General features: G+C 37.6%; 3 protein-coding genes and 1 pseudogene across 3 annotated transcripts in view; 3 read left to right on the top strand and 1 right to left on the bottom strand.

Moving 5' to 3' along the window:
* The first annotated feature begins 6,553 nt into the window (after positions 1–6,553).
* Positions 6,554–27,467, top strand: part of LOC129012643 (olfactory receptor 4N4C-like) — an 89,436-nt gene continuing 68,522 nt past the window's right edge. Inside the window, 1 exon segment of the mRNA XM_063651325.1 lies at positions 6,554–6,630. The gene's annotated coding sequence lies outside the window, so the exon portion shown is untranslated.
* LOC129012664 (olfactory receptor 4Q3-like) overlaps positions 6,591–27,467 on the top strand; it is a 39,123-nt pseudogene continuing 18,246 nt past the window's right edge.
* LOC129012646 (olfactory receptor 11H12) lies at positions 15,313–16,293 on the bottom strand. The gene has a single exon (XM_054448557.2). The coding sequence runs from the start codon at positions 16,291–16,293 to the stop codon at positions 15,313–15,315; it is 981 nt and encodes a 326-aa protein (XP_054304532.1).
* LOC129012649 (olfactory receptor 4M1) overlaps positions 21,030–27,467 on the top strand; it is a 58,655-nt gene continuing 52,217 nt past the window's right edge. The window contains exon 1 of the mRNA XM_054448560.2: positions 21,030–21,113. The gene's annotated coding sequence lies outside the window, so the exon portion shown is untranslated. The remainder of the gene's footprint in view (positions 21,114–27,467) is intronic.

The raw sequence follows: 27,467 nt of genomic DNA, 5'->3' as shown, positions 1-27,467 counted from the left end.
AGTAAAGGATCTCTTTTGGAGCCACGAGCTGTGCTGCTGGGGTTAGGGGAGGTGTGGGCAAGCACTCTCTTAGCTGCTCCAGCTGTTGTTTCAGTAAGTCATGTGCTCCCAAGTCCATTGGCTCCAAGCCCAGCTCAGCACCAGGACTTGCTGTCCTTGTGGCCTAGACTGCCTGTCAAATTTATTTAGGACCCTAGAGTACTCCAGCTCATGGTGGCAAGGCTTGCCAGGACTCAAGCTCCATCTGCTGGAGTGGGCAAACTGCCCTCTGGCTGGAGCTTGTCTAAAAGCTCCCTCTGTGGGTGGGTGTCAGCTGAGTTCAACACAGTTTTGCTTTCCACTGTGATAGGGCAGCACTGAGTTAAATGCAAAGTCTCACAGTTGCTGCACTTTCCCTCTCCCAAACTCATATTTCTCTGTGCCATGTGGCTGCTGCAGTGGGGATGAGGGAGAGTTGGCATCAACAATTCACGACTCTCTTTCTGACTCTCTTCAGTGCCTCTTTCAATTATATGAAGATAAAACCAAGTATTGTGAGTGCTCATATTATTTTTGGTTCTTATGAAGGTGCTGTGTTTGTGTAGACAGTTGGTACATTTGGTGTTCCTGTGGGAGGATAATTGATGGAGACTTCTATTCCACCATTTTGCTCCACCCACTTCCAAATGCTTTTTCTTTTTCTTATTTATTTATTTCTTTGTTTCTTTATTTATCTCTGAGATGGAGTCTCACTCTGTCACCAGGCTGGAGTGCAGTGGTGCAATCTTGGCTCACTGCAACCTCCACCTCCCAGGTTCAAGCAATTCTCCTGCCTTAGCCTCCTGAGTAGCTGGGGTTACAGGCACGCACCACCACACCCAGCCAACTTTTGTATTTTTATTAGACATGGCATTTCACCATGTTGGCCATGATGGTCTCGATCTCTTGACATCGTGATCTGCCCACTTTGGTCTCCCAAAGTGCTGAGATTACAGGCGTGAACCACTGCACCCAGCCCCAAATGCTTTTTCTGCATCTATGGAGATTATATGTTTTTTGTATTTTTGTTAATGTGGTGTACTACATTTATTGATTTGCATATATTGAATCATCCCTGCATATCAGGGATAAATCCCTCTTGATCATGAGGTATGATACTTTTAATGTGCTGTTGAATTCTGTTTTTGAGTATTTCAGTTTGTTGAGAATGTCTGCATCTTTATTCATCAAGAATATTCACCTGTAATTTTCTTATCTTATAAAGTCTTTGTCTTTGATATCACAGAAATACTAGCCTCATTTAATGAGTTTGGAAATGTGGTTTTTCTTCAATAATTTGGAAGAGTATATAAAGAACTGGTATTTTTAAAAAATGTTTGGTGGCATTTATTAACAAAGCCATCTCTTCCTGAGCTTCTTTGCTGAGAGGTTTTTAATCAGTTTTTTATTGCTGATTCAATCTTATTCATTATCGGCCTGTTTAAATTTTCTATTTCTTCATGATTCAGTCATAGTAAGGTGTACATTTCCAGAAATTTATCATTTCTTCTTGGCCTTCCAATTTATTGTCAAATAATTGTTTATAGTAATCCCTTATGATCATTTGTATTTTTATGGCATGAGTTGTACTGTTTCTTCTTTCATTTCTGATTTTATTTATTTGAGTCTTCTCTATTTTTTCTTGATTAGTCTAGCTAAGATTTGTCAATATTATTTTATATTTCATCGATTTTTTCTATTGTTTTCCTATTCTGTATTTGATTTATTTAATTTCTGCTCTAATCTCTGTTATTTAATTCCTCTGGTTAATTTGTTCCTTTTTACTTCCTTGAAGTTTAAAGTAAGGTGGGTTTGTTTTGAGACATTTTTCTTATGTTTAGAGTAGATGTTTATTGCTATACTGCCTCAATACCATTTTAGCTGCATCCATAAGTTTTGTTATTTGGTGTTTTTGGTCTTTTTTTATATGTAGATACATTCTAATTTCCCTCGATATCTTTTTGACATAATGATTTTTCAAGAGTGTATTGATTTCCATATATTTGTGAATTTTCTAGTTTTGCTTGTTATTGATTTTAGTTTTGTATCACTATAGATAGAAAAGATACTTTTCCTACTTACATAATTTCTATATTCTTAAATTTACTTGTGCTTGTTATGTGGCCTAACAGATGACCTATCCTGAAAAATGTTATATGGTCACTTGAGAAGAATGTGTATTCTGCTGTTGCTGGATAGTTCTGTACATGTCTATGAGGTCCTTTTGTTTTACAGGATGTTTAAGATTGCTATTTCCCTACTGATTTTCTGCTAGAGATTCATTCCCATTATTGAAAGTGGCGTAATGATGTGCCTCACTGTTATTTTATTGCTGTCTATTTCTCCCTTCAAATCTGTCAATGTTTGCCTTATATATAGTTAGGTACTCTGATCTTGGGTGCCTATACATTTAGAGTTGTTCTAACATCCTGATAATTGACCTTTTTATCATTATATAATGACCTTTTTTATTTCGTGTGACAGTTTTTAACCTAAAGTCTATTTGGCCTGGTATAAATTTAGCCATTCCTGCTGTCTTTTGATTATGATTTGCATGGAGTATTTTTTTCCCTCCCTTCACTTTCAGCCTTTGGGCATCCTTGAATCTATAGTCTCTTGTTGACAGCCTATAGTTTGATTTTATTTTTTAATGTATTTAGACGTTCTTTGTCTTTTGACTGGGGAATTTAATCCATTTACAGTCAGCTGGATGTACATTCCACATCCACAGAGTCAATCAACCATGCATAAAAAAAATCACACACCCCCATAAAAATAACAATGATAACAATGGAATAATAAAAGTAATGCAAACCAGATGGTGTAACAGGTATTTATATACTGTTTACATTCTATTAGATATGATAAGTAATATAGAGATGGTTTAAAGTATAGAGGATGGTGTGCATGGGTCATATTCAAATACTATATCACTTAATATAAGGGACTTGAGCATCCATAAATTTTGGTATCTACAGGGGATCTTGAAACCCATCTTTCAGGGATACTGTGGGACAACTGTATTTACAAAGTTGTATTGATAAGTAAGAACTTGCTATGGCACTTCATTTTATTTTTTCTTTCTGTGTTATAATTCTTTTGTCTTTCTTTTTTCTCTTGCTGTTTTCTTTTGTGTTTATTGATATTTTTGTATTGATATGTATTTATTTCCTTTTCTTTTTCTTTTGTATATTTTCTGTAGTATTTTATTTTTTGGTTACCTTGGGGCTTATGTAAAACATCATATATATGGAGGCAAAGTTTATTCTAAGCTAATAACAACTCAACTTTAATCACATAAAAATTCTACACTTTTACTTCTCCCACTTTGTTATTGATGTCACAGTTACATCTTTTATATGTGTATATCTACTATTATACTTCTGTAGTTACAATAATTTCTACTTTGTTGTCTTTTGACTTTCATATTAGAAAAAGGTGCACCACCATTACAATGTTGCACAATTTTGTATTTGTTTAAATAATTAGCTTTTCCAGTAAGTTTTATATTTTAATATGCTTACTTTTGCTATTTAGTTTCTTTTTGTTTGAGTCAAAGAGCTTGCCTGTCATTTATTTTATGACAAATCTAGTGGTGATGAAGTTTTCTCTCTCAGCTTTTGTTTGGGAAAGTCTTCATCTATTCTTCATTTTTGAAGAAAATTTTTTTCCAGAAATTGCGTTCTTGGTTGAGAATTTTTCTCTTTCAGCATTGTCTTACTTCTTCAAAATTCACTCTTTTTGACTTTTGACATTTAATTATAACATGTCTTTGTGTGGACTTCCCTTGAATTTGTTTTATTTGAGTTCCATTTGGCCTCATGTATCTGTATGTCCTTTTCCTTCTACAGATTTGGCAAGCTTTTAGCCAGGACTGTACTTTCCTTCTTATTTTTCTCTCCTCCATCTGGAACTTTTGTGATCAGTATACTATTTCACTTTATGATGTCCCTTAAGTCCATAGATTCATTTGCTCTTTTTCATTCTTTTTTCTTTTGCTCCTTTGTCTATATAATTTGAAATGACTGGTGTCTGGATTAGCTGATTCCTTCTTCTGTTTGGTCAAGTCTACTTTTGAACACCCACTAGTGATTTTTTTTTATTTCAGTCATAGAATTCTTAGCTCCAGAATTTCTAATTGTTTCTTCTTGTAAAATTTCTATATCTTTACTTCAATATTTTTATCTTGCTCATCTACACTGTTGTGATTTCATTTAATTGCGTCTCAGTGTTCTATTGTGGCATGCTGAATTATCATGGAGCCCTGGAGCTCTCCTTTCCTCATGTGTGCTTCTTCTTTCATATGTGATAACTAAAATGAACTTTAACAAATCTCAAATTCGAGTACATTCCCAATTACCTTCTAAAAGTAACCTCCCAACCTCCACTTATTCCTGACGTGGTAGTTTGAAATTTGTTCCCATAGATTACAACTACAGGCCAACCAGAGGGGACCCATGGTCACTAGAATGGTCCAGTGACCTTTATACTTCAGTGTGTGTAAGAATCACCCGGGATCCTATTTAACATTCAAGTTTCTGAGCCTTCCCCTAGCCAGGCTCTGTGCTAGTAGATTTTTTATACAAAATGTGAGGGAACCATTACCCTTTTCAAGTGATTAAAAAAAATCAGAGGTGAAGCAATTAGATTTGGCTACATTTAATTTGATGTTTTATCTTTCAAGAGATTGGGATGGTTCTAGTGAAAATTATAGCTAATCTGAATATGGCTTCTAACTGTTATTGGGTGTTTATGTCTTTTCTTTACTCTGGTCAACAATATTGGGCAGGTGTAGTGCCTCACGCCCACAATCTCAGCACTTTGAGAAGCCAAGGCAGGAGGTTCACTTGAGCCCAGGAGTTTGAGACCAGCCTGGACAACCTAGAGAGACATCCATCTCTGCAAAATAAAACAAACAAACAAACAGACAGACAGACATAAAAATACCTAGCTGGGCATGTTGGTATACACCTGTGGTCCCAGCTACTTGGGAAGCTGAGGTAGGAGGATTGTTTGAGCCACAAGATCAATGCTCCAGTGAGCCGTGATTGTGTCACTGCACTCTAGCCTGGATAACAGAGCAAGACCCTGTTTCAAAAAACAAACAGCACATGTCTTATTGTTTTGTTTGCTTATTTCTGAAATAATCTCATTAGTAAAGCACTATACTTGATAAACAGCCTGATTTAATGAATAAGGATTTAAACTTTAGATTTTGGAGAGACAAGATTAACTAACCTTTGATCACAAGGAGCACACTGTGCAACAAGAAACTCTGATAGGACAAAAGTCCTGGGAAGGCTATATAAGCAAAATCTCACTCAAGGACTGAACTTTAAGCCCTATTCACTTTTAGCTAATCAAGTGTTGGGCAAGTTGACTTCTATAGGGAAGAGAGAAGAGGATGTGTTTCTGAGCTTTCCTTCTTCAGTCAGGCAACTCTGTGATTCATTAATTTCCTCCCTTCCTTCTCCACACCCTGGCATGTTGGCCCATAGCCACAAGGTGGCAGGATAACCAGTATCATTTTATTCAAGCCAACTGAAGCCCTGCAGGGGCTCTGAAGTTCACACACTCTGTCCACCTTCCACATACTGATGCTGGGAGCAATTTAGAGCAAACATCATCCAGAGTCATATTACCAGATGACTAGATTCCTTCTTTCATCCCTCAATCCTGCTCTCCTTTCAGTGCTAACTCAAGGAAACACTAAGTTTACACTTTGGAGGAGCCCCTGGAATAGCTAAAGCTTTAAACCATTTCACATCCAACTCAATGATCTGTTACAAAAAACACCTGTTGATTTTCTGTCATTTTAATGGATGCCTAGCTTCCTTTTATACATTGGTATTACAATAGTCTGGTATTAGTATTGATCTGGAATATATGTTCTTCCAGATCAGTCCCATTCCTTTTACTTTTAGAATAAGACAAAATGTAGCTCAGAAACCATTCTTCCATGAAACCACATCTCTCCAAGAAGATGCTGGAAAGTCAGTCTTTCTCAAAAAGTAATTTTCCCCTCAAGTTTCAACACATTACTCCACTGTAAGTTTAGACAGTGTATATATATACGTTATATATATATATAAAACATATATATGTTATATATATATAAAACATATATATACATTATATATATAAAAAATATATAATATATATAACATATATAAAATATATATATAACATATACATAAAATATATATAACATATATATAAAATATATATAACATATATATAAAATATATATAACATATATATAAAATATATATATAACATATATATATATATAAAATATATATAACATATATAAAATATATATATAACATATATAAAATATATATATAACATATATATAATACATATATATATTTTGCTATAATATTATGCTTCAGCTTTTGCTGTATGTTTTTCTTTCTTTTCTCTTACACCCTTCTCTGTGATCTCATCTGTCAATCACTACCATGGCAACCAAACCTCTGTGACATTCCAGCAAACTCATTGTCTTCACTAAACTTTAGTTAGTAGCTGGTCTCAGTCAGTAACACTCTGGGAGGGCTCAGGCCACATCACCAAATGTGCCAGGATAGCCTTGAACTCATCAATTGCTGGGTAAGACAAAGAATTTTAATGCAATGGCAAACAGCCAATCAAACAAGCAAACAAAAACAACAAACCCTTCCTTGAGGACCAAGAAGCCATTAATTAGATAACCTAAGAGCTCCAGGTGGAGACCTAGGTCCTGATGGGGTTTCTGAATTTGACCACTGGGCAGAAAACTAGCACCCAAAACCAGTTAGAATAAAATTGCCTACCTTCAGTGGAGCCAAGGCCCCCAGATCCTTTTTGTCAGGTAAAAATAGGTTGAAATAACCTGGCTGGTTGTGGGACAGGCCCCCTCTCTGAGTGGTGTAGTTCAGGATACCTGGACTGCCCTTTCACTCTGCTTTCCCTGGGGTAATGTGTATGGCTCCTAGTCTTTCACGTTCTCTTCTGTAATTTGGGAGGAGGAAGAGAAGATACTCACTGTACATATTGTGTCAGTTAATACTAATCTGAGAGCAATAATTTATGATCTTTTGAGGTGAGGTTTGATTTTTACCACTGTGCTGTTCCTGTCTCCTAATATGTTGTATCAGATTGTAACTAAGTTGAAGTGAGAATTAATTGAGGACTACATATTTGAGCCTCCTTAGAATCTCACACACCTTTGAGATAACTTCATATTTTAGGTTTTGTCAAGTCAGAGTGTTGAGTCCTTAAATCAGTATATGCTGGGCAGTGAGAAAACACTGGTACACTTTGATTGCCTAAGCTTAGTGAACAGCAGGGGCGGTGGGAGACAGGCCGTTTTAACAACTGTCTTTGCTGAGTTTCATGCTGAAAAAGCCTTGAGGCTCAGACTCAGCCCACAGGTCTCTGCACTCTCTCCACCTCCCTTCTGCCCTTTCCATGCGTAGCCTTCACAGCAATTATTTGTGAATTATTTATTTTTTTGAGCTCTGTCTTAAGGTTAATTTTTCTTAAGAAATATTTACTGTCAATATTATAAAAGTGTAGAAGTTTATTGTAGAGAAATGTGGGAAATCATATTGGCAAAAAGAATATAAGGATAAAACCATTTAAGTTTTCCCCTTCCATCTATACTTATATTTATAGTTGGGCTCTAATGGCATTTAAATGCAAAAGTTAATATACATGTTTATATTATTTATATTTTTAAAATATTAATAATTGATTAGTTAATTCAACAATAATAATTGTTAACATTCCAGACACTACTCTAAATACTCATGAATACAGCAGTGAACAAAATGGATAAAAATTCCTGAGTTGTGGAAGTGATATTCTAATGGGGGAAGACAGGGGTAAATAAACTATGTGGCATGCTGGGGGGCGATGAGTAAAGATGGAGAGAAATTAGAAGGATCAGGTCAATAGGAAGTGTGTGTTGGAGGTGGCAGGTGGCAGGTGTACATTTTTCCCTCAGCTTAATTAAGGTTTAATTGCAAAACATTGTATATATTTATGGTATACAAGGTGATATTTTGATATACATATACATTGCAAAGTGATTAAATCAAACTAATTAACATATCTGTCACCTCACATGCTTGCCATTTTATTGTTGTGAGAACATTTAAGATCAACTCTGTTAGCAATTTTCAAGTATTCTTTTGGCCCTTAGTATCTCTGGTTCCGCATCTGCAGATTCAATCAATCACAGATGGAAAATATTTAGAAAAAAATAAAAATAACAATATGACAAAAATAATTCAAATATAATATAGTATAACAACTATTTACGTAGCATTTACACTGTCTTAGCTACTATAAGAAATGTAGAGATTACTTAAACTACATGGAAGGATGTGTGTAAGTTATATGCAAATACTGCGCCATTTTACATGAGGCGGTGGAGCATCTGCTGATTTTGTTGTTTCCACGGTGACCTGGAACTAGTCTCCCCTAGATATAAAGAGACAACTGAACAATATGTTATTATTAATTACAGTCACCATGCTATACAGTACATCTCCAGATCTTATTGATCTTGTTTAGCTGAGACTTTGAACTCTTTAACCAATATCTCTCCATCCCCACTGGGTATAATTTTCAATAGCTAGTCAGGGAAGGCCTCACTGAAAAGGTGATATTTGAGAAAAGATCTGAAGGAAGTGTTGGGGCAAGAAATATAAATATCTAGCAAAAGAGCGTTGCAGGCAGAGGAGATGGTATGTATAGGTGCCACAAGACAGGGGGATGGCTGGCATGCTTAACACACAGCAAGAAAGCCACATCTTTTCCTCATGCCCGCCTCACATTCAATATACTTAAATATGCTTCCCTCCCCATCATAACTCCGCAAAGGCCATTGCAGAAATCACCAATAACATTCATGTCTCTTAGTCTTATGGACATTTTTTTTTCAAGCTATATCTCTTCTCAGCAGAATTCAGCACTGCTGTTCCAACACGTTTTTTCCCTTGGCTTCAGTGTCAACTCTGTTCTACTTTCCCTCCTGATTGCCCAGAAAATTCCCACCTTTCTGGCTACAACTCCTCTATTTAATTTGTGGGCTTCTTTTCCTTTATTTGGCCATTAAATTCTGAAGCTCTGTGAGGCTGAGTTCCAGGCCTTCACAACTTTCAATGCTATACTATCCTCTAGGTCATTTTCTTCTCCAAAGCTTTGGTTATTACTTATTTGCCAATGAGTATATCAAACTGTTAATACAAATTGCATCCTCAGGATTCCAGATGACAACTGCTACATGGTATAATATTTGACTTCTGGATGATAGTTTTACTTGAATGTTTCAGGGGCACCTCAAACTCAACTCCAAAATTGATCTAATGAATTTTCCCAACCACATTCCCTTCTTGCATTTCTAAGAGAATGGATTCCCATTCATCTGACTACAGTGCTATCCTGAAAGGAGATCCGGAGACTAAGATTCACCTGAGATCCGGAGACTAAGATTCACCTGCAGGTGATTCATTTGGTAGGTACCAGAATCCCTGGTAGGAGAACTGGAAAGTGGGGCAAAGACCCTTATAGTGAACAATGAAGCAGTTTCCAGAATGGACAACTGTGGATTAAACTTGGAATAAATCTGAGAGCCAGTGTAGAAAACTCATCTCAGAAACATGCTGAGGGGTAAAGGGTATTTTTACAACAGTTTCTGATAGTCATTAGTTATGGACTGTCTCCTAGCGGCATTTATTCCTCAGCATGCCCAACCTGCAGCAGGGACAGCAAAAGCGGCTTCTGTGATCAGAGAAAGCCCTCAGGTAAGGAAATGCAGAGGTGAATTCTGGAAGTCAGGCTGGCATGCACTGAAGTATTAGGGTGAGGCGCCATGGCAAGGTATCTGTGACCATCTTCCTAAACTTCCACCTCCATTTCAAATCTTTAAACACATTTTACTTCCCAAATATGTAATAATATGCATTTCCTTCCATTTCTACCACCACCTCTACCTGCAGAGGTTGACCGCCACCATCTTTTTCAAATATACTTGCCTCATTTAGCACATTCACAGTGTTGTGCAACCACCACCTCTTTCGAGCTCCAAAACACTGTCATCACCCCACAGAAAACCCCGGACCCTCTTCCCCTCCACCCATGGCCACCACCTGGAGTGTGTTTGGCCCTTGGAGGACACTGCACATTTTTGGTGGGCATGATTAAATAGTCGCTGCTTTTCTGCACTTATCACTGTATTTTGAGTGAAAGTTTCATAATTATCAGTGTTTTATCTGGGTTGATTGGATCCAATTTTAGTTTTTGAGTTTCTTTTTTGAGCAACTATAACAATTTTAAGGATTAATATGTCATGACTTTTATTCTTTACTAGAGGTCTTCCAAAGAACAAAGATAAATTTATTTATTTTAAAAATAGAACAAAATTCATCCTGTCTTGCAAAAATACACACACAAAAAACAAAAACAAATATACTTGCCTCATAATTAGTTTCACATTTGCCGTGGTCCTTCTCTAAACTCTTCAATACCGTGGCCAGAGTTACTGTTTCAAAAAGGGGGACGAAATCATGTAATATTCTATTCTCTGTGCCTGAAATCTACATTTCACCCTCATCTCCCTTTACCTAAAGTATGTTATTCATTTTTCTGGGGTCTCAACTCGAGCACTCCTCTCTCAAGAAGCCTTTCATGGTATGAAGAGTGAGAAAGAGTTCCCTGCGCCATCTCCATTGAATCATGTTAGGCCTTAATGTACCTTTCCTTTATAACACTTACTGAATGATTAATTTGGCATTTACTTACCTGGCTATTTTTTTCAGGGTTTAGGATTTATACTAGATTGTAAACTCCAGAAGAGTGTTCCAGGTCTAGTTTAGGTCACCATGTATCCCTGATTAGTACCACACATCCCAGTGCACCATGGTTCTCAACAAATACATGTTGTATAAATGGATAAATGACAGGAATAAAGATGGTTTTCAATTTGTATTACAATGTTTTCTACTATCTGGCAGAATCTTAGTAGGATTTAATAGAAATCAGGGAATGTCTACTCCTTAACCTGACTTTGAGAGAGAAACATTGATTTTTAAGAATTGTTCCCAATTCTTAAATGGGAACATGGATGAAGCTGGAGACCATCATTCTCAGCAAACTATCACAAGGACAAAAAACCAAACACCACATGTTCTCACTCATAGGTGGGAATTGAGCAATGAGAACACATGGACACAGGAGGGGGAACATCACACACCAGGGCCTGTTGTGGGGTTGGGGTAGAGGGGAGAGATAGCATTAGGAGATACTAATGCTAAATGACGAGTTAACGGGTGCAGTACACAAACATGGCACATGTATATATATGTAACAAACCTGCATGTTGTGCACATGTACCCTAAAACTTAAAGTATAATAAAAAAAAAGGTAGGTATCCAAAACATAGCAATTCAAGCTCTCTTTTAATTAAAGTTGGTTCTTGTATTAGTAATAAGCAGGGAGCTCGGGGGGAGAGATGTGTACAACTGTAGATGGGAGGTCCCCGGGTAAAGTTCTTGTTTGCAAAGATTCATTTGATTGTATGACATGTTCCTCCACTCTCTCTCTCTCTGTCTCTGTCTTTTGTTGTTGTTGTTGTTGTTGTTCTAAGCATCTAGAATGAAAACCACAAGGCCAGGGTTTGCTACCAAGGACCACTCTCTCCTTTGCAGAAGGAGCTGGTTCTGAGTGAAATAGAAGGACTAGGGTGCCAAATTAACTCCTCTCCACAATGTGACCCCACGTGGAAAAGTACTTGAGAAGCTCTGTAAAGACATGGTAAAAGCTTACCAAAGACAGTAGCATTATCCTTTCCTTACACACAAAGTAGAAGGGAAGCGTGGGTAAGTGGTGTGTCTAAAAGCATTGCTTTAAATTATACATCCATTTGTAAACACTAATTTTTTCTTAACTCCGTGTCATTTTTAAATTGGATGAAAAATGCATATTTGCCATGGGAAAATTAGGAAATAAAAATATTAGCATAAAAGAGGAAACAACGAATCTTAGTTACACATAATCCGATGACTACATGTTTGCGTAAGATTATATAATAATATTGTTTCATGATCTGCCATTTTCACTCAGTGACATATTTTGCATGTGAAATATGTTTTACATAAATATTTGTATAATTTGAGTAGTTCTTACCTTAAGACTACTGGAAAGAAATCCCTTAGTTCTTCTACTTCACTCATTTCTTCTCTACAGTATTTATTTCTGGGGTAAATCCAGCTCTTTGGCTTGCATGGCCATGTAGTTCTGAAGTTAGCTACACAGGACGTAGCCACATTTCCCAGAATAGGATGTACTGTACAGGAGAATTCTTATTGAACTTGAAGTCAGAAGAACTGGCCCCTTCACTTACTATGGGTGACCTTGGACAGTATACTTGATTTCTTTGAATCTCATCGATGAAATGAGTATGGGAATGTCTACCTTAACTGTGTGACAGAATTTGTGAAGATGAACTGAACAACTACGTAAAAGTGTTTGGGAAATGCTGAAGAGCTCTACAAATGAAAGACATTAATAATATTAAGAGAAATAGATTCCATGAATACTATGTGTAAGATCCTACTTTGGTTTACCTCATTTATTCATCAAATCCACTGTCTGACAAAAGGATTATCATTAGATCTATTTTATAGTCTAAACAAATCTAGGCAGAAAGGTCAAATAATTTGCATAAGCTCACACAATCAGTGACTTAGATTTGATCCAATCTATTTCATTCTATAGTGTTGGTCCTTTCCCCAGGTAGTAGTAAAAACTGTGGGCTCCATTGTTAGCCTGCCTGAGATCAGATGCCACCTCCAACTAGGCAAGTTACCTTTTCTGCCTGTTTCATTCTTCAAAAATTAGAGATACAATAATACCAACCTGATTTCTTTGGGTTTCATAAGTAGGAAATAAAATAATACATAGAAAAGACTTGGAATATTGCCTGACACAAAATAGGTGCCTTAAAATGTTAATTATTATTATTTTCAATGTTGCCAAGAGAACAAACCCTGTGGTGGTGAATTTGCATATGTAAACCTGTTAAACTAATACACACTCTTTTCTCATAATATTGTCACACTTGCACCTTATGTCCTAAGTTTTCTAGTAATCTTGAATGTACATAATGCTTGGTTGTACAAATAAATTTTGCTTTGTGAGGGAATTAGTTGGAATTGAGGGTAGAGTCAAAGTTTGTTCAGCTTAACGAGCATTTAAAGGCAGCTAATAAACACCATGACTTGTATTTGAAAGTAGAAAATACCGACTTTCAATTGTCATTTCCCCCAAGGAAACCATTAACCAGCACAATTATTTTTAAATATCAACCTGAAATAACACTGTAATTTTACTGCTATTCTTTCTCTCTCCTTCTCTCTCTTTGGGATACAGTTTGGCTTTGAAAAAATATAGTATATATGCAGTGTTTTGTAAAATAATTTAGCACTATGGAAAAGGTTGTGAACCAGTCATAGCATTTGAGGTTGTAAGAAGAAACCTTTGCAAAGGTAGTGGCTGCACAAATGTATTAACTTAGTAATACAAAGTAGGGAGTTCTGAAACTGTGGTGGAAATATTGCCTGCCTTGACTACCTGTTCTTGAGTCCGTTTGCTGGTCAGAACTCAGGTTACTTAAAAGTCATATACCCTGGAAAGGAGTAAAGAAACAGGAAAGATCCTCAGTGGCTATACAAGTGAGAGACACTGCAGAGTTCTAATAAGATTGAGTAAAAGCTTGATACTGTCTTACATCAAAGGAGCAAATAATTGTTCTACTTGGAATGTACAGGCCCCCATTCACAAATGCATTCTTACCTTTTGAACTGAATAATGATCTCTTTCCCAATAAACTGTTCTAAGACAAAAAATCTGTAAGGAAAATTGTCGCACACACATCATATTCTTATAATCTCTATTTTCTGGGACAGTCTGTTTTGGATTGGATGATGAGTCCTAATTTAGGTTTGCAAAATATTATCAAGGCAAATCTTTATGGAGATTTTATTGAGATATTATTTTATAACAAAAAATGGGATATCTGTAATATTCAACAGAAAGATTGGTGGTAGAAGGAAGGAAGATGTTGGAGTGTTCAGTAACCTTACCCCAGAATGCCGCAGTACAAATTCTGTGAGAAGTCATTGTTGTGTAGTAGAGGCATTCATTTTTCTCCTAATATCCCTTCTGAAAATTCCCTTTTACTAGTCAGCTCTTAGCTTCTTGGAAGGAAGGCCCTTCCTCTAGGACAATGTTCATCTCACCACATAAAAATTCACAATTCACGGCATGTTAGTTCAATAAAATATTATGCTTTCTATGAATGATAATTATAAAACTTGCTATAAATGGGAGTGAGTTCAACATTAAATCACATGAAACAGACATATTAACAAAAATAGATACATTAGAGCAATTGAATTATAAATGCTTTTTTCCTTTAAAAATTTTCCTTCATGTTATTTTCACATTCTTTTAGCAACAAATGACAATCAACTGCCATTGATTTTATTTTATTTTTTGAACTTAAATAGTGTATCCACAAATACACCATTGCCCTGTCCAATTTTTAGGGGAGATATTCCATTACCTAAAACTCAATAAATTGACCCATCATGTTTTTGGTGATACCTTATTTAGGGTAAAAATGTTAGGCATTTAGAACAATGCATTTCTGAATATTTTGACTGATATTATTACAGACAGAATTAGAATCTGCCCCTTAGGGGCTCAGAAGGAGGTAATATTTGGATGTCATTAGGCTAGAATATTTTATTATCCTACAAAAATGTTGATAAATTGCTTATAAGGGCTTATGTATTAGTAATGACCATGTCACCAAAATAATAAAGCCAAATATGATAAGAATCACAATCAGAAAATATATTTTTTCTTCTTTTATTTACAACCAACCAAACAAAATAACATAGCTATAATTTTGTCAATCTCAGAACAATAAATTTAAGTCAAATAGAACATAAAGAATTTTTATCACAAATGAATCAGATGGAAACTATCCAGAAAACACCCAAATATGTGTATTCCTCAGTTAATACTCAGTCTAGGTGCCAAAGGGAAACCACACGCTTCCATTTATCTATATAATTTGGCAACTTTAATTTGTAAGGGGCCCAACAGGTGTTTAATTTCATAGTCTGATATAGTCAATATCACTAGGTCCATATTTTTTAGATTTAAATAACTATATAATTCTGATTTCTTTTTGTTAGACTGTACAGATCTGATCATGGAGGAATAATCTAATATGCCTTAGATTATGTTGGAACTCCCCAGAACTTTCCTCAGGGCTGCCTTTATCTCCTTATTGCGGAGGCTATAGATAAGGGGATTGAAGAGTGGGCTCACCACAGCATAGAACAAAGTTTCGATTTTCTGCATCCCCGTAGAATGTCCGAGTCCTGGGCTCACATACATGACCATAAGAGAGTCATAGAACAGTGATACTGCAGCCAAGTGAGACCCACAGGTAGAGAAGGCCTTATGTCTCCCAGTGCTTGAAGGCATGCCTAACACAGCTTTCAGGAGAAGAGTATAGGATCCAATAATAAAGAGGAAGTTACCAAAAATAACTAATGAGCTTAGAGTGTAGCAAAACAGTTGGATTCTTGGGGCAGAGACACAAGCCAATGCAAATAGTGGCCCTGGGTCACACACAACATGGTCAATAATGTTTGGACCACAGAAGGGCATCTGAGAGATGAGGACAATGGGGATCAGGAACCACAGAAATCCACAAACCCAGCACAGTATGAACAATTTGGCACACAGATGCCCAGTCATGATATTAGGATAGTGCAAGGGACGGCAGATAGTAAGGTACAGATCAAAGGCCATCACAGTCAAAAGCAAGCATTCAGATGTACCCAAAGAGAAGAAGAAATAAAATTGGAGAAAACATCCAGCAAAGGAGATGGTTTTTTTCTCTGAAAGGAAGTTGACCGACATCTTGGGAACTGTAGAAGAGACATACCATATCTCCAAAAAGGAGAAATTTCCCAGGAACATGTACATGGAAGTGTGAAGTCGCCAGTCACACCACAGGGCACAAGCAATGGCTCCATTCCCTGTTATGGTCAGTGCATATGTTGTAGTGAAGAGTGAGAAGAGGAAGATCTGAATTGTCCACTCACAAGAGAAACCTTGGAGTATACATTCATTTACAAAAGCAAAGCTGGAATTTGGCTCAGAGACATTCATTGGGCCAGAGACCTGCAAGGTCGAGAGACACATTATCCATCAGGACTCTTTCACAAAATGAGTTGCTTTTTTAAGAATGAAGAGAAGACAATGAACATGAAGTCATTTTTCAAAAGAATAATTAGGAAGAGAACGTAGTTTACTTTTTCTTGGCTATACAGTATATGAGTTTTGGGCTTAGTAGGTAGCTGATTGAACAAAAACAAACTTCCGCCAGCTTCTAAATCTCTCCTTAATATGCAATCATGATAGAACTAGGTAAGGTTAAATTCCCTTTGTAAGGTCATTATTTTGGGACAGAAATGATTTAATATAGTTTCTGGACAGCATACAACTCAAAGTTAGTACTTTGAGAAGACACAAATGTGTTAGTTTCTTACTGCAAACCCAACTTATAGTGCAATAGACTCAGTAAAGAAAGTTTTGACCATTTACATTTCAGCTAAACATATTACTTAACATTAATTACATATGCAAAAGAAATGTACATATTTTAAAATAAATTGGTAGCAATCACGTTAAAGCCATTATCTCTGAATTTCTATTGCTGCTGTTGTTAGCTTACGTGATTATGTAATGTTACTTACCAATATCGACTTTTAATATTAATATTGTAAAGCTGCAATGTTTTCTGTAGAAAGCGAAGGCTTTAAGTTTCTGATTAATCTTTTACCTTAATTTCAGAAACGGATATAGTGATTATTATATTGATAAAATCAATATAATATTGATTTAGTCATTATGTACAGAAGTTTGCAAAGATCTAGACATTAAACTTTATTTTTGAAGGTATTTCATAAAATTTTGAGATTGATTTTCCTTATATGCTTTTTGTAAAATGGAAAATTTTTACCAAATGACAGAAATCAAACACTTCATTTTGTTATAGGTAAACTTCCTTCCTCCTACACTCTTATAAAAATATATTAGGGATTTGAGTTACCTGAAAAAAAACTTTTCTTTTCCTCAGAAATATGGAGGGATGTGAGTCCTAGATGTCAAGAGGACATTTTGAGCAGAAACACAAATTTTCAAAAGTTTTTCTTCCAACTTGCTCTCTACACCAGTGCTCTGGGAAGTCTTTTGGTATGACTAGTTAGAACTTATGTTTGTGCTTCTTTTAGTAATATATGTCTCTTTAATAGGCTTCCAACCAGAATCATTAACCAACATTAAGAAATTATGGAATGAAAAGGGATTGACACATGAGTGTCATGATTCTCAGCAGTGCTCAAAATGTGAAGCCATCATCGTTTTGACATGAACCAAAACTCTAAATGATTTATTTTATAAACCATATTCTGCCTCCAGCTAGATGGAGTTTTATTGTAGCCCCAAAATTAAAAATGCATTTTATAAAACTCACATTCTCCTGGGAGGTAGCCTCCGTAGCATTAGGAAAGTTATCTTCCAAGATGAATCTTTAAAAAGTTAATGATTACATATTCTCTGAAGAATCAGTAAAGACTAATGACAACTATTCTAAGGCATCATTATTTACAAAGAGCTTGCCCACCAGACAGATTCCAAAAAATCTTCTGGAAGACAGTCTGAGGAGAAATAAGACACAAAATGTTACCAAAAGTTCTGACATAATGTTTAGGAACATTTCAAGTGTTACTGTGCATATGTTGGAGGATATACAGCCCAGTGAGGAAAATACTGAGGTTCCAACATTGTCACTCATTGAATAAAAACTTACAGAATTTAGAAATAACTTTTAGAAGGATGGCACTTTTTTGCCAGAATCCTTTAGATATGAGAAAAAAGTATAAGAAGTAGCAACATTTAAGTTAATTAACAAAAATACTTCAGAGGAACGTGTGACTTCCCAATTAATATGAGAGAAGTATTTACTTTTATTTATTAGTGTCCCTTCTATTTTTACTTTATGGCATTTAGGGGCCAACATAGTGTAACTAAACACTCATATGTGAGTGAATGCTCATACCAAGTGCTGTGAAGTAGTTGAGGACATCAGGGATATATGCCCTAGGACCACACGCATCTGTCTAAAAGCAAACTTCCACTTTGAGAGACTATGGAGGAAAATGTTTATTCAGACCTTTATTATCACTGAGTCATAATACTTAGAAACTCCTAAAACATAGCTTTGATCTTGTCTGCTCAAAAGCCGTCAATGATTTCAAGTTCCCAAGTTCTCCACAAATTGACTTCAAATGACATTCCTGGTGTTATCTTTCCCTACTCTCTTTTACGGACAAATTAGACAGTAGGCAGCATTTCATTCTCCGAATAGCTTCAGTTTCCCATGTTCTCTTCTTTGTGATCATTTTCTGTATTTGGAATTCTATTTATCTCCATCTACACTTGTACAAATCCTCTTTCAAGGTCCAGTTCAAAAGACATTTTTTTCCCAGAATGTTTTCCCCTCTTCCCCTAACCAAAGCACCTTTTCCATCCTTGCATTTTTTTTTTTTTTTTTTGAAGATGGAGTCTCCCTCTGTCACCAGGCTGGATGCAGTGGTGTGATCTCAGCTCACTGCAACCTCCACCTCCTGGGTTCAAACAATTCTCCTGCTTCAGCCTCCTGAGTAGCTGGGAATACAGGCATGCACCACCATGCCCAGCTAATTTTTGTATTTTTAGTAGAAACGGGGTTTCACATTGACCAGGATGGTCTCTATCTCTTGACCTTGTCATCCACCTGCCTTAGCCTCCCAAAGTGCTGGGATTACAGGTGTGAGCCACTGCTCCCGGCCCCATCCTTGCATTTTTATTTTGCCATCTTTGTGTCTTTGTCATGATATTAATCACAAGCTGCCTTATATCAATATTCATGCATGATATTGGCTTGAAGTTTTTTTTGTTTTGTTTTTGTGTCTTTACCAGGTTTTGGTACCAGGATGATGCTGGCCTCATAGAATGAGTTGGACAGGGTTCCCTCCTCCTCAGTTTTTTGGAATAATTTCAGCAAAAATGGTACTGGCTCTTCTTTGCGTATCTGGTAGAATTCAGCTGTGAATCCATCTAGTCTTGAGCTTTTTAAAATATACATTTTTTTGGTTGGTAGGCTATTTATTACTGATGCAATTTTGGAGCACATTATTGGTGTGTCCAGGAATTTACCCATCTCTTATAGGTTTTCTAGTTTGTGTGCATAGAGGTGTTTGTAGTAGTTTCTGATGGTTATTTTTTATTTCTGTGGGGTCAGTGATAACATGGCCTTTTTCATTTCTAACTGTGATGTTTCTTTCAAAAGATTAGAATAACTAGTAAAAATTATACCTATTCTGAGTATGGCTTCTAGGTATTATTAAATGTTTACACCTTTAATTTACTCTGGTCAGCAATATAAGTTATCTTTGGGGCTTTTTTCTTAAATAATCTTGTCACTAAACCACTATACTTCATAAACAGCCTGGTTAAATGAACATGCATTTGAATAGACTCCAGAGAGATAAGATTAATTAACCTTTGACACAAGAAGCTCACAGTGCAACAGGCCACTCTGCTAGGAAAAAAGTCCTATGAAGTCTATGTCGGCAAAATCCCACCTGAGGGCTAAACTTTAAGCTCTATTCACTTTTAGCTATGAAGTAAATATAGTACCATCCCATGCTGATAGTGATGGGCAGTCTAGGGGGAGGTTGACTTCTATAGGGAGGAGGGAGGAAGATGTGTTTCTGCACTTTGCTTCTTCAATCAGGCACTCTGTGACTTCTTCATTTCCTTCCTCTCCTCTTTAAGCCCTGGCATGTTGGCTCAGAAGCACAAGAGGGCAGGATAATCCTCATTGTCTCATTCACACTGACCAAAGCCCTGGGCTTTGAAATACACACTCACTCCCCCCAAGCTCTACTCACTGATGCTGGGAGCAGTTTAGAGCAAATGTTATCCAAAGTGACATTACCTAGATCACTAGGTTCTTTCTTTCTCCTACCTCCAATCCTGCTGTTCTTTCAGTTCTAAGTCAAGGATACTCCAAGTTTACACATTGCAGGAGCCCCTGGAATATTTGGGGTTTCATACTGCACATCAAAACTATTTCTCACTGACACAATCATCTACTAAAAATTTTGTTGAATTTCTGCCGTTTTAATGGCTATCTGCCTTCATACGAACTTCTTGGTATTATAATAGTTAGTGTGCTTCCAAATTAATCTCGATTCGTCTACTTTTATTTTAAGATGAAATGTAGGCTGAGCACGGTGGCTCAGACCTGTAATCCCAGCACTTTGGCAGGCCAAGGCGGGTGGATCATGAGGTCAGGAGTTCGAGACCTGCCTGGCCAACATAGTGAAACCTGTTCTCTACTAAAAATACAAAACAAACTAGCCAGGCATGGTGGTGGGTGCCTGTAATCCCAGCTACTTGGGAGGCTGAGGCAAGGAGAATCGTTTGAACCTGGGAGGCAGAGGTTGCAGTGAGCCGAAGTCGCGCCACTGCACTCCAGCCTGGTGACAGTGCAAGACTCCGTCTAAAAAAAAAAAAAAAAAAAAAAAAAGTTGAAATGTAGCTTAGAACCCATTATTCCATAAAACCAAAACCATATCTCTTTAAGAGGATGTTGGAAAATCAGCCTTTCTCATAAAGTAGTTTTCTCCCCAAGTTTAAACACATTACTCCATTATAAGTTTAGAGACTGTTTTGAAAATCTATTATGCTTCAGCTTTTCCTGCACCTTTCTCTTTCTTGTCTCTTACTTCCTTTTCTGTGATCTGGTCCAACAATTATTGCCATGGTAACAAAGGCTCTGTGACATTTCTAGCAAGCTCATTGTCTTCTGCCTTGTTAAATTTTAATGGGTAGCTAGTAGACAGTAACACTCTGGAAGGGCTCAAACCACATAACCAAATGTGCCAAGATAATCCTGAGATCGCTCATGTCAGGTAAGACAAAGTATTTTAGTGCAACAGTAAACAATTAATTAACCAAACAAAAACAAGAAGACTTTTTTGGGCCAGAAAGCCATTAATTAGCTAAGCTCAGAGCCACTCATTGAAACTAGGTCCTGACTGGGTTTCTGGGTTTGACCACTGGGCAGAAAGTAGGACCCAAAACCAACTGAAATGAAATTGTGTCCGGAATTGGTGGGTTCTTGGTCTCACTGACTTCAAGAATGAAGCCGCGGACCCTCACGGTGACTGTTACAGCTCTTAAGGTGGCGCGTCTGGAGTTTGTTCCTTCTGATGTTCAGATGTGTTCGGAGTTTCTTCCTTCTGGTGGGTTCGTGGTCTCGCTGGCTTCAGGAGTGAAGCTGCAAATCTTCACAGTGAGTGTTACAGCTCATAAAAGCAGTGTGGACCCAAAGAGTGAGCAGTAGCCAGATTTATTGCAAAGAGCGAAAGAACAAAGCTTCCACAGTGTGGAAGGGGACCTGAGCGGGTTGCCACTGCTGGCTCGGGCAGCCTGCTTTTATTCTCTTATCTGGCCCCACTCACGTCCTGCTGATTGGTAGAGCCCAGTGGTCTGTTTTGACAGGGTGCTGATTGGTGCTATTACAATCCCTGAGCTAGATACAAATGTTCTCCACGTCCCCATCAGATTAGTTAGATACAGAGTGTCCACACAAAGGTTCTCCAAGGCCCCACCAGAGCAGCTAGATACAGAGTGTCGATTGGTGCACTCACAAACCCTCAGCTAAACACGGGGGCTGATTGGTGTGTTTATAAACCTTGAGCTAGATACAGAGTGCCGATTGGTGTATTTACAATCCCTGAGCTAGACATAAAGATTCTCCAAGGCCCCACCAGAGTAGCTAGATACGGAGTGTCGATTGGTGCACTCACAAACCCTGAGCTAGACACAGGGTGCTGATTGGTGCGTTTACAATCCCTGAGCTAGACATAAAGACTCTCCACCTCCCCACCAGAATCAGGAGCCCAGCTGGCTTCACCCAGTGGATCCCGCACAGGGGCTGCAGGTGGATCTGCCTGCCAGCCCTGCGCGGTGTGCCCGCACTCCTCAGCCCTTGGGCGGTGGATGGGACTAGGCACCGGGGAGCAGGGGGCGGCGCTCGTCAGGTAGGCTCGGGCTGCACAGGAACCCACGGAGGCAGGGGGAAGGCTCAGGCATAGCGGGCTGCAGTCCAGAGGCCTGCCCCACGGGAAGGCAGCTAAGGCCCGGCGAGAAATAGCAGCGCCGGTGGGCTGGCATGCTGGGGGACCCACTACACCCTCCGCAGCCGCTGGCCCGGGTGCTAAGTCCCTCACTGCCCGGGGCCAGCAGGGCCGGCGGCTGCTCCTAGCGCGGGGCCCGCCAAGCCCACGCCCACCCGGAACTCCGGCTGGCCCGCAAGTGCGGCAGGCAGCCCCAGTTCCCGCTTGCGCCTCTCCCTCCACACAAGCTGAGGGAGTGGGCTCCGGCCTTGGCCAGCCCAGAAAGGGGTTCCCACAGTGCAGCGGTGAGCTGAAGGGCTCCTCAAGTGCCGCCAAAGTGCGAGCCCAGGGAGAGGAGGCGCCGAGAGCGAGCGAGGGCTGTGAGGACTGCCAGCATGCTGTCACCTCTCAAAATGGTCCCCAGATATAGTTTTCATCTAAGGATAGGTTTGGAAGTATCCAGATTTAGTGGTGGGCCAGGCCTCCCCTGTGAGCAGTACAGTTCAGGACACCTGGACTGCCCTTTCCCTCTGCCTTCCCTGGGGTAATGTGAATGGCTTAGTCTTTCGTGTTTCCATCTGTAACATGGAGGAGGAAGAGAAGAGCCTCATTGCACATATTGGGTCATTGAGAATGATCTTAGAGCCAAAATTTACAATATTTTGAGGTTAGGTTTGATTTTTACCATTCCACTACTCCTCTCTCCCAATATGTCGTGCCAAATTGTAAGTAATTTGCAATTAGAACACATTGAAGACATATATTTGAGCTCCTTAGAGAGTCTCACTCACCTTTGAGGTAACTTTTTGTACTTTAGATTTTCTCAAGTCAGAGTGTTGAGTCCTTAAATCAGTGTTGGGTAGTGATAAAAGTTTTGATATATAAAGTGAATTGCCTAAGCTTAGTAAATGGGGCACAGGGTTGCTTGTCAACAGTCTTTGTGGTGTCATGCTGAAAAAGCCTTGAGGCTCAGACTCAGCCCACAGCTCTCTGCACTCCCTCCACCTCCCTTCTGCGCCTTTCATGTGTATCCTTTACAGCAATTTTTTTTGTGAGTTCTTTTCCTTTTTGAGATCTCTCTTAAGGTTAATGGTGTACAGTAGATATCCAGAACTTATTCATCCTTTTTAGCTGAAACATTGTACCCTTTGACAAATGTCTCCCCATATCCCCTGGGCGCAATTTTCAATAGGTAGTTAGGGAAAGCCTCAATGAAAAGGTTGGGATTTTGGGATGCTGATAACATTCAGTTTCTTGAACTAGGTACCTTTACACAGGAGTATCAGTTGATAACAATTCATTGAGCAATGTACTTATGAACAGAGATATATTTGACTGTTTGGTGAGACATTCTGGAGTTTAAGCTGTCATTTAAACCAGTTACAATTTTCCATAGGGAGCTACTCTGTCACTTGGGTCTTTTCCCAATTAAGCAAGGCTACTTTCCATGGAATCATTATCCAGTATATGAGGTTAACTTGACACTTGTTCAATATGTGCTTGCTTTATAATAGGTGATTGAATATTTTTTATTTTATATTTAAAAAACTGTATATATTTGTGGCATACAAGATGATTTTTTGATATGTATACATGGTGAAATGATTAATTCAAACTAATTAACATATTTATCACTTCCACATACTTTCATTTTATTGTGTGAGAATATTTAAAATCTCTTCTACAATTTCAAGTATACTTTTGGCCCTATGTTTCCATGAGTTCCACATTCAGGCATTCAACCAACTGGATAGAAAATATTAGGACAAAAAACCCACAAAAAATACAATAAAAGCAATAAAAATAAAAAATACAGTATAACAACTATTTATAAAACATTTATATTTAATTAGTATTATAAGTAATCTATATATGATTTAAAGTGTATGGAAGAATATGCATAGGTTACATGCAAATATAAAATGATATCATTTTATATAAGGGGCTTGAACATCCCAGGATTTTGGTGTCCTTGGGGAGTCCTGGAACCAATTGCCCCCCAGATATTGCAGATATTTAGGGACAATGGTATAACACATGACTATTAACTACAGTCACTGTGCTGTACAGAAGATCTCCAGAACTTATTCATCCTGTTTAGCTGAAACATTGTAGCTTATGACCAATATCTCTCAATTCCCCTGGGTGGAATTTTCAATAGCTAGTCAGGAAAGGCCTCACTGAAAAGGTGATATTTGGTCAAAGATTTGAAGGGAGTGTGGGGGAAAGAAATATAAATATCTAGGAAAAGAGCATTCCAGGCAGAGGAGATGGCATGTGTAGGGGCCACAAGGCAGGAGCATGCCTGCCATACTTGAGAGACAGTAAGGAATCTGCATCTTTTCCTCATGTCTTTCTAACCTCCAATCTATTTAAATATGGCTTCCCCCCACCACACCCTTAAAATGGCCATTGCATAAATCACCAATAACATTTATGTTAGTCCATTTTACATTGCTATAAAGGGACACCTGAGACCGAGTAATTTATAAACAAAAGAGGTTTATTTGGCTCATGGTCCTTCAGTCAGTACAAGCATGGCATCAGCATCTGCTTAGCTTCTGAACTCTAAGGAAGCTTTTACTCATTGAAGAAAGCAAAGGGGGAGCTGGTCTGTCACATGGCAAGAGAGGGAGCAAGGTGGAGAGGAGGTTGTCCCATACTCTTTTTAACCATCAGATCTGATGGTAACTCTACTATGGGTAAAATACAAACCCATTCCTGAGGGTTGGGTTGGATACCATCACCATCCCATGAGGGATTCACCTCCATAACACAGACACCTCCCACCAGGCACCCCCTCTGACATTGGGGATCACAATTCAGCCTGAGATTTGGAGGGTACATTGAGTATAGTGTGAGCTGTAGGCTTGTAATACATGGTCTTTATTGTGTTGAAGTATATTTCTTCTAAACCAACTCTGTTGAGAATATTTTCATGAAGCAATGTTGAATTTCTCAAATGCTATTTCTGCATCTAATTAGATGATTATATAATTTTTGGGCTTCGTTTTGTTAATGTTTTATATCACATTTATAGATTTATGTATGTTGATCCACCTTGTATCCTTGGGGTAAATCCACTTGAGCATGGTAAGTTATCTTTTTAATATGCTGTTGAATTCAGTGTGCTAGTATTTGATTGAGGATTCTTGCATCTATGTTCATCAGGGATATTGGCCTGTAATTTTTCTTTTCTTTTCTTTTTCTTGTTCTTGTCTGGCTTTGGTATCAGAGTAACGTTGGCCATGTAAAAAAAGTTTGGAAGTGAAGTATTGCTTCCTCTTAGATTTTTTTTGGAAGAGTTTGAGGATTGCTAATTATTTAAATGTTTGGTAGAATACAACAGTAAAGCTATTCTGGGCTTTTCTTTGATGGGAGACTTTATTACAATTCAGTCTTCTTACTCATTTTTGGTCTGTTCATACTTACTTTTTCTTCATGATTCAGTCTTGGTATCTTGCATGTATCTTCAAATTTATTTATTTCTTCTACTTCATTCAATTTGTTACTGTACAATTGTTCATAGTACTCTTTTATGAGCTTTTTTCCTTATGAGCTTTTATATTTCTATGGTATCAGTTGTAATGCCTCCCTTTCACTTTTGATTGTATTAATATTTGAGTCCTTTCTCTTTTTTCCTTGGTCTGGCTAAAGGTTTCTTGGTTTGTTTATCCTTCTGAAAAAACACTCTTTACTACATTGAGTTCTTTTCTATTGTAGTTTTAGTCTCTATTTTGTTTATTTCTATTCTGATCCTTGTTATCTCTTTCCTTCTGCTGACTTTGGGTTTAGTTTGTTCTTTTATTAGTCACTTGAGTTTTAATATCAGGTTGTTTATCTTATGTTTTCTGTTTTAAATTTTTATGGGTACACAGTGACTGTATATGTTTATGGGGTACATGAGATATTTTGCTACAGGCATACGATGTATAATAATGACATCACGGTAAATAGGATATCCATCACTTCAAACATTTACCCTTTCTTTGTGTTACAAACAATGCAATTATGCTCTTTTAGTTATTTTTAAATGTACTATAAATTATGTTTGGCTATAGTCACCTTGTTGTGCTATCAAATACTAGATCTTATTTATTCTATCTAACTGTATTTTTATACCCATTATCCATTCCTCCCCTTAACCCTACTGTTATTCCCAGTCTCTGGTAACCATTATTCTATTCTCTATCTCCATGAATCCACTTATTTTTAGTTTTAGCTCCCACAAATAAGTGAGAACGTGGAAAATTTGTCTTTCTGTCCCTGGCTTATTTTATTTAACATAATAACCTCCAGTTCTATCCATGTTGTTGCAAATAACAGGATCTCATTCGTTTTCATGGCTGTATATTACTCCATTGTGTATATGAACCACATTTTCTTTATTTATTCATCTGTTCATGGACACACAGGTTGCTTCCAAATCACGGCTGTTGTGAATAGTGCTGCAATATGCATGGGAGTGCAGGTATTTCTCAGATATCCTGATTTCCTTTCTTTTGTGTATATACCTACCAATGGCATTGCTGGGTCATATGGTACCTCTATTTTTGTTTTTTTTGAGAAACCTCCAAACTGTTCTCCATAGTGATTGTACTAATTTACATTTCCACCAACAGTGGGTTCCCTTTTCTCCATATCCTAGCCAGTATTTCTTACTGCCTGTCTTTTGGATATAAGCCAACTTAACTAGGGTTAGATGATTCATCTTGTAGTTTTGGTTTGCATTTCTCTAATGATCAATGATGTTGAGCACTTTTTCACATGCCTGTTTGCCATTTATATGTCTTCCTTTGAGCAAGATCTTTTGCCCATTTTTAAATTGGATGATCAGATTTTTCCTATAGAGTTGTTTGAGCTCCTTATATATTCTCGTTATTAATCCCTTGTCAGATGGATAGTTTACAAATATTTTCTCCTATTTTATGATTGTCTTTTCAACATCAATTGAAATGATCCTATGGTTTTTGTTTTTAACTTTAAGTGATGAACCACATTTATTGATTTGCATATGTTGAATCATCCTAGCATTTCTCGAATAAAACTCACTTGATCATGGTGAATTAAATTTTTAATGTGCTGTTGGATTTAGTTTGTTAGTATTTTGTTGAGGATTTTTGCATGAGTGTTCATCAGGGATAT

This window comes from Pongo pygmaeus, chromosome 15, assembly GCF_028885625.2.
Source record: "Pongo pygmaeus isolate AG05252 chromosome 15, NHGRI_mPonPyg2-v2.0_pri, whole genome shotgun sequence".
Classification (NCBI taxonomy): domain Eukaryota; kingdom Metazoa; phylum Chordata; class Mammalia; order Primates; family Hominidae; genus Pongo; species Pongo pygmaeus.
Note: the sequence above shows the minus strand (reverse complement) of the source record. Positions and strands in the feature narration are given on the sequence as shown.

Coding starts and splice junctions, on each gene's coding strand:
- LOC129012646 (XM_054448557.2), bottom strand. CDS start 16,293: ATGTGTCTCTCGACCTTGCAGGTCTCTGGCCCAATGAATGTCTCTGAG.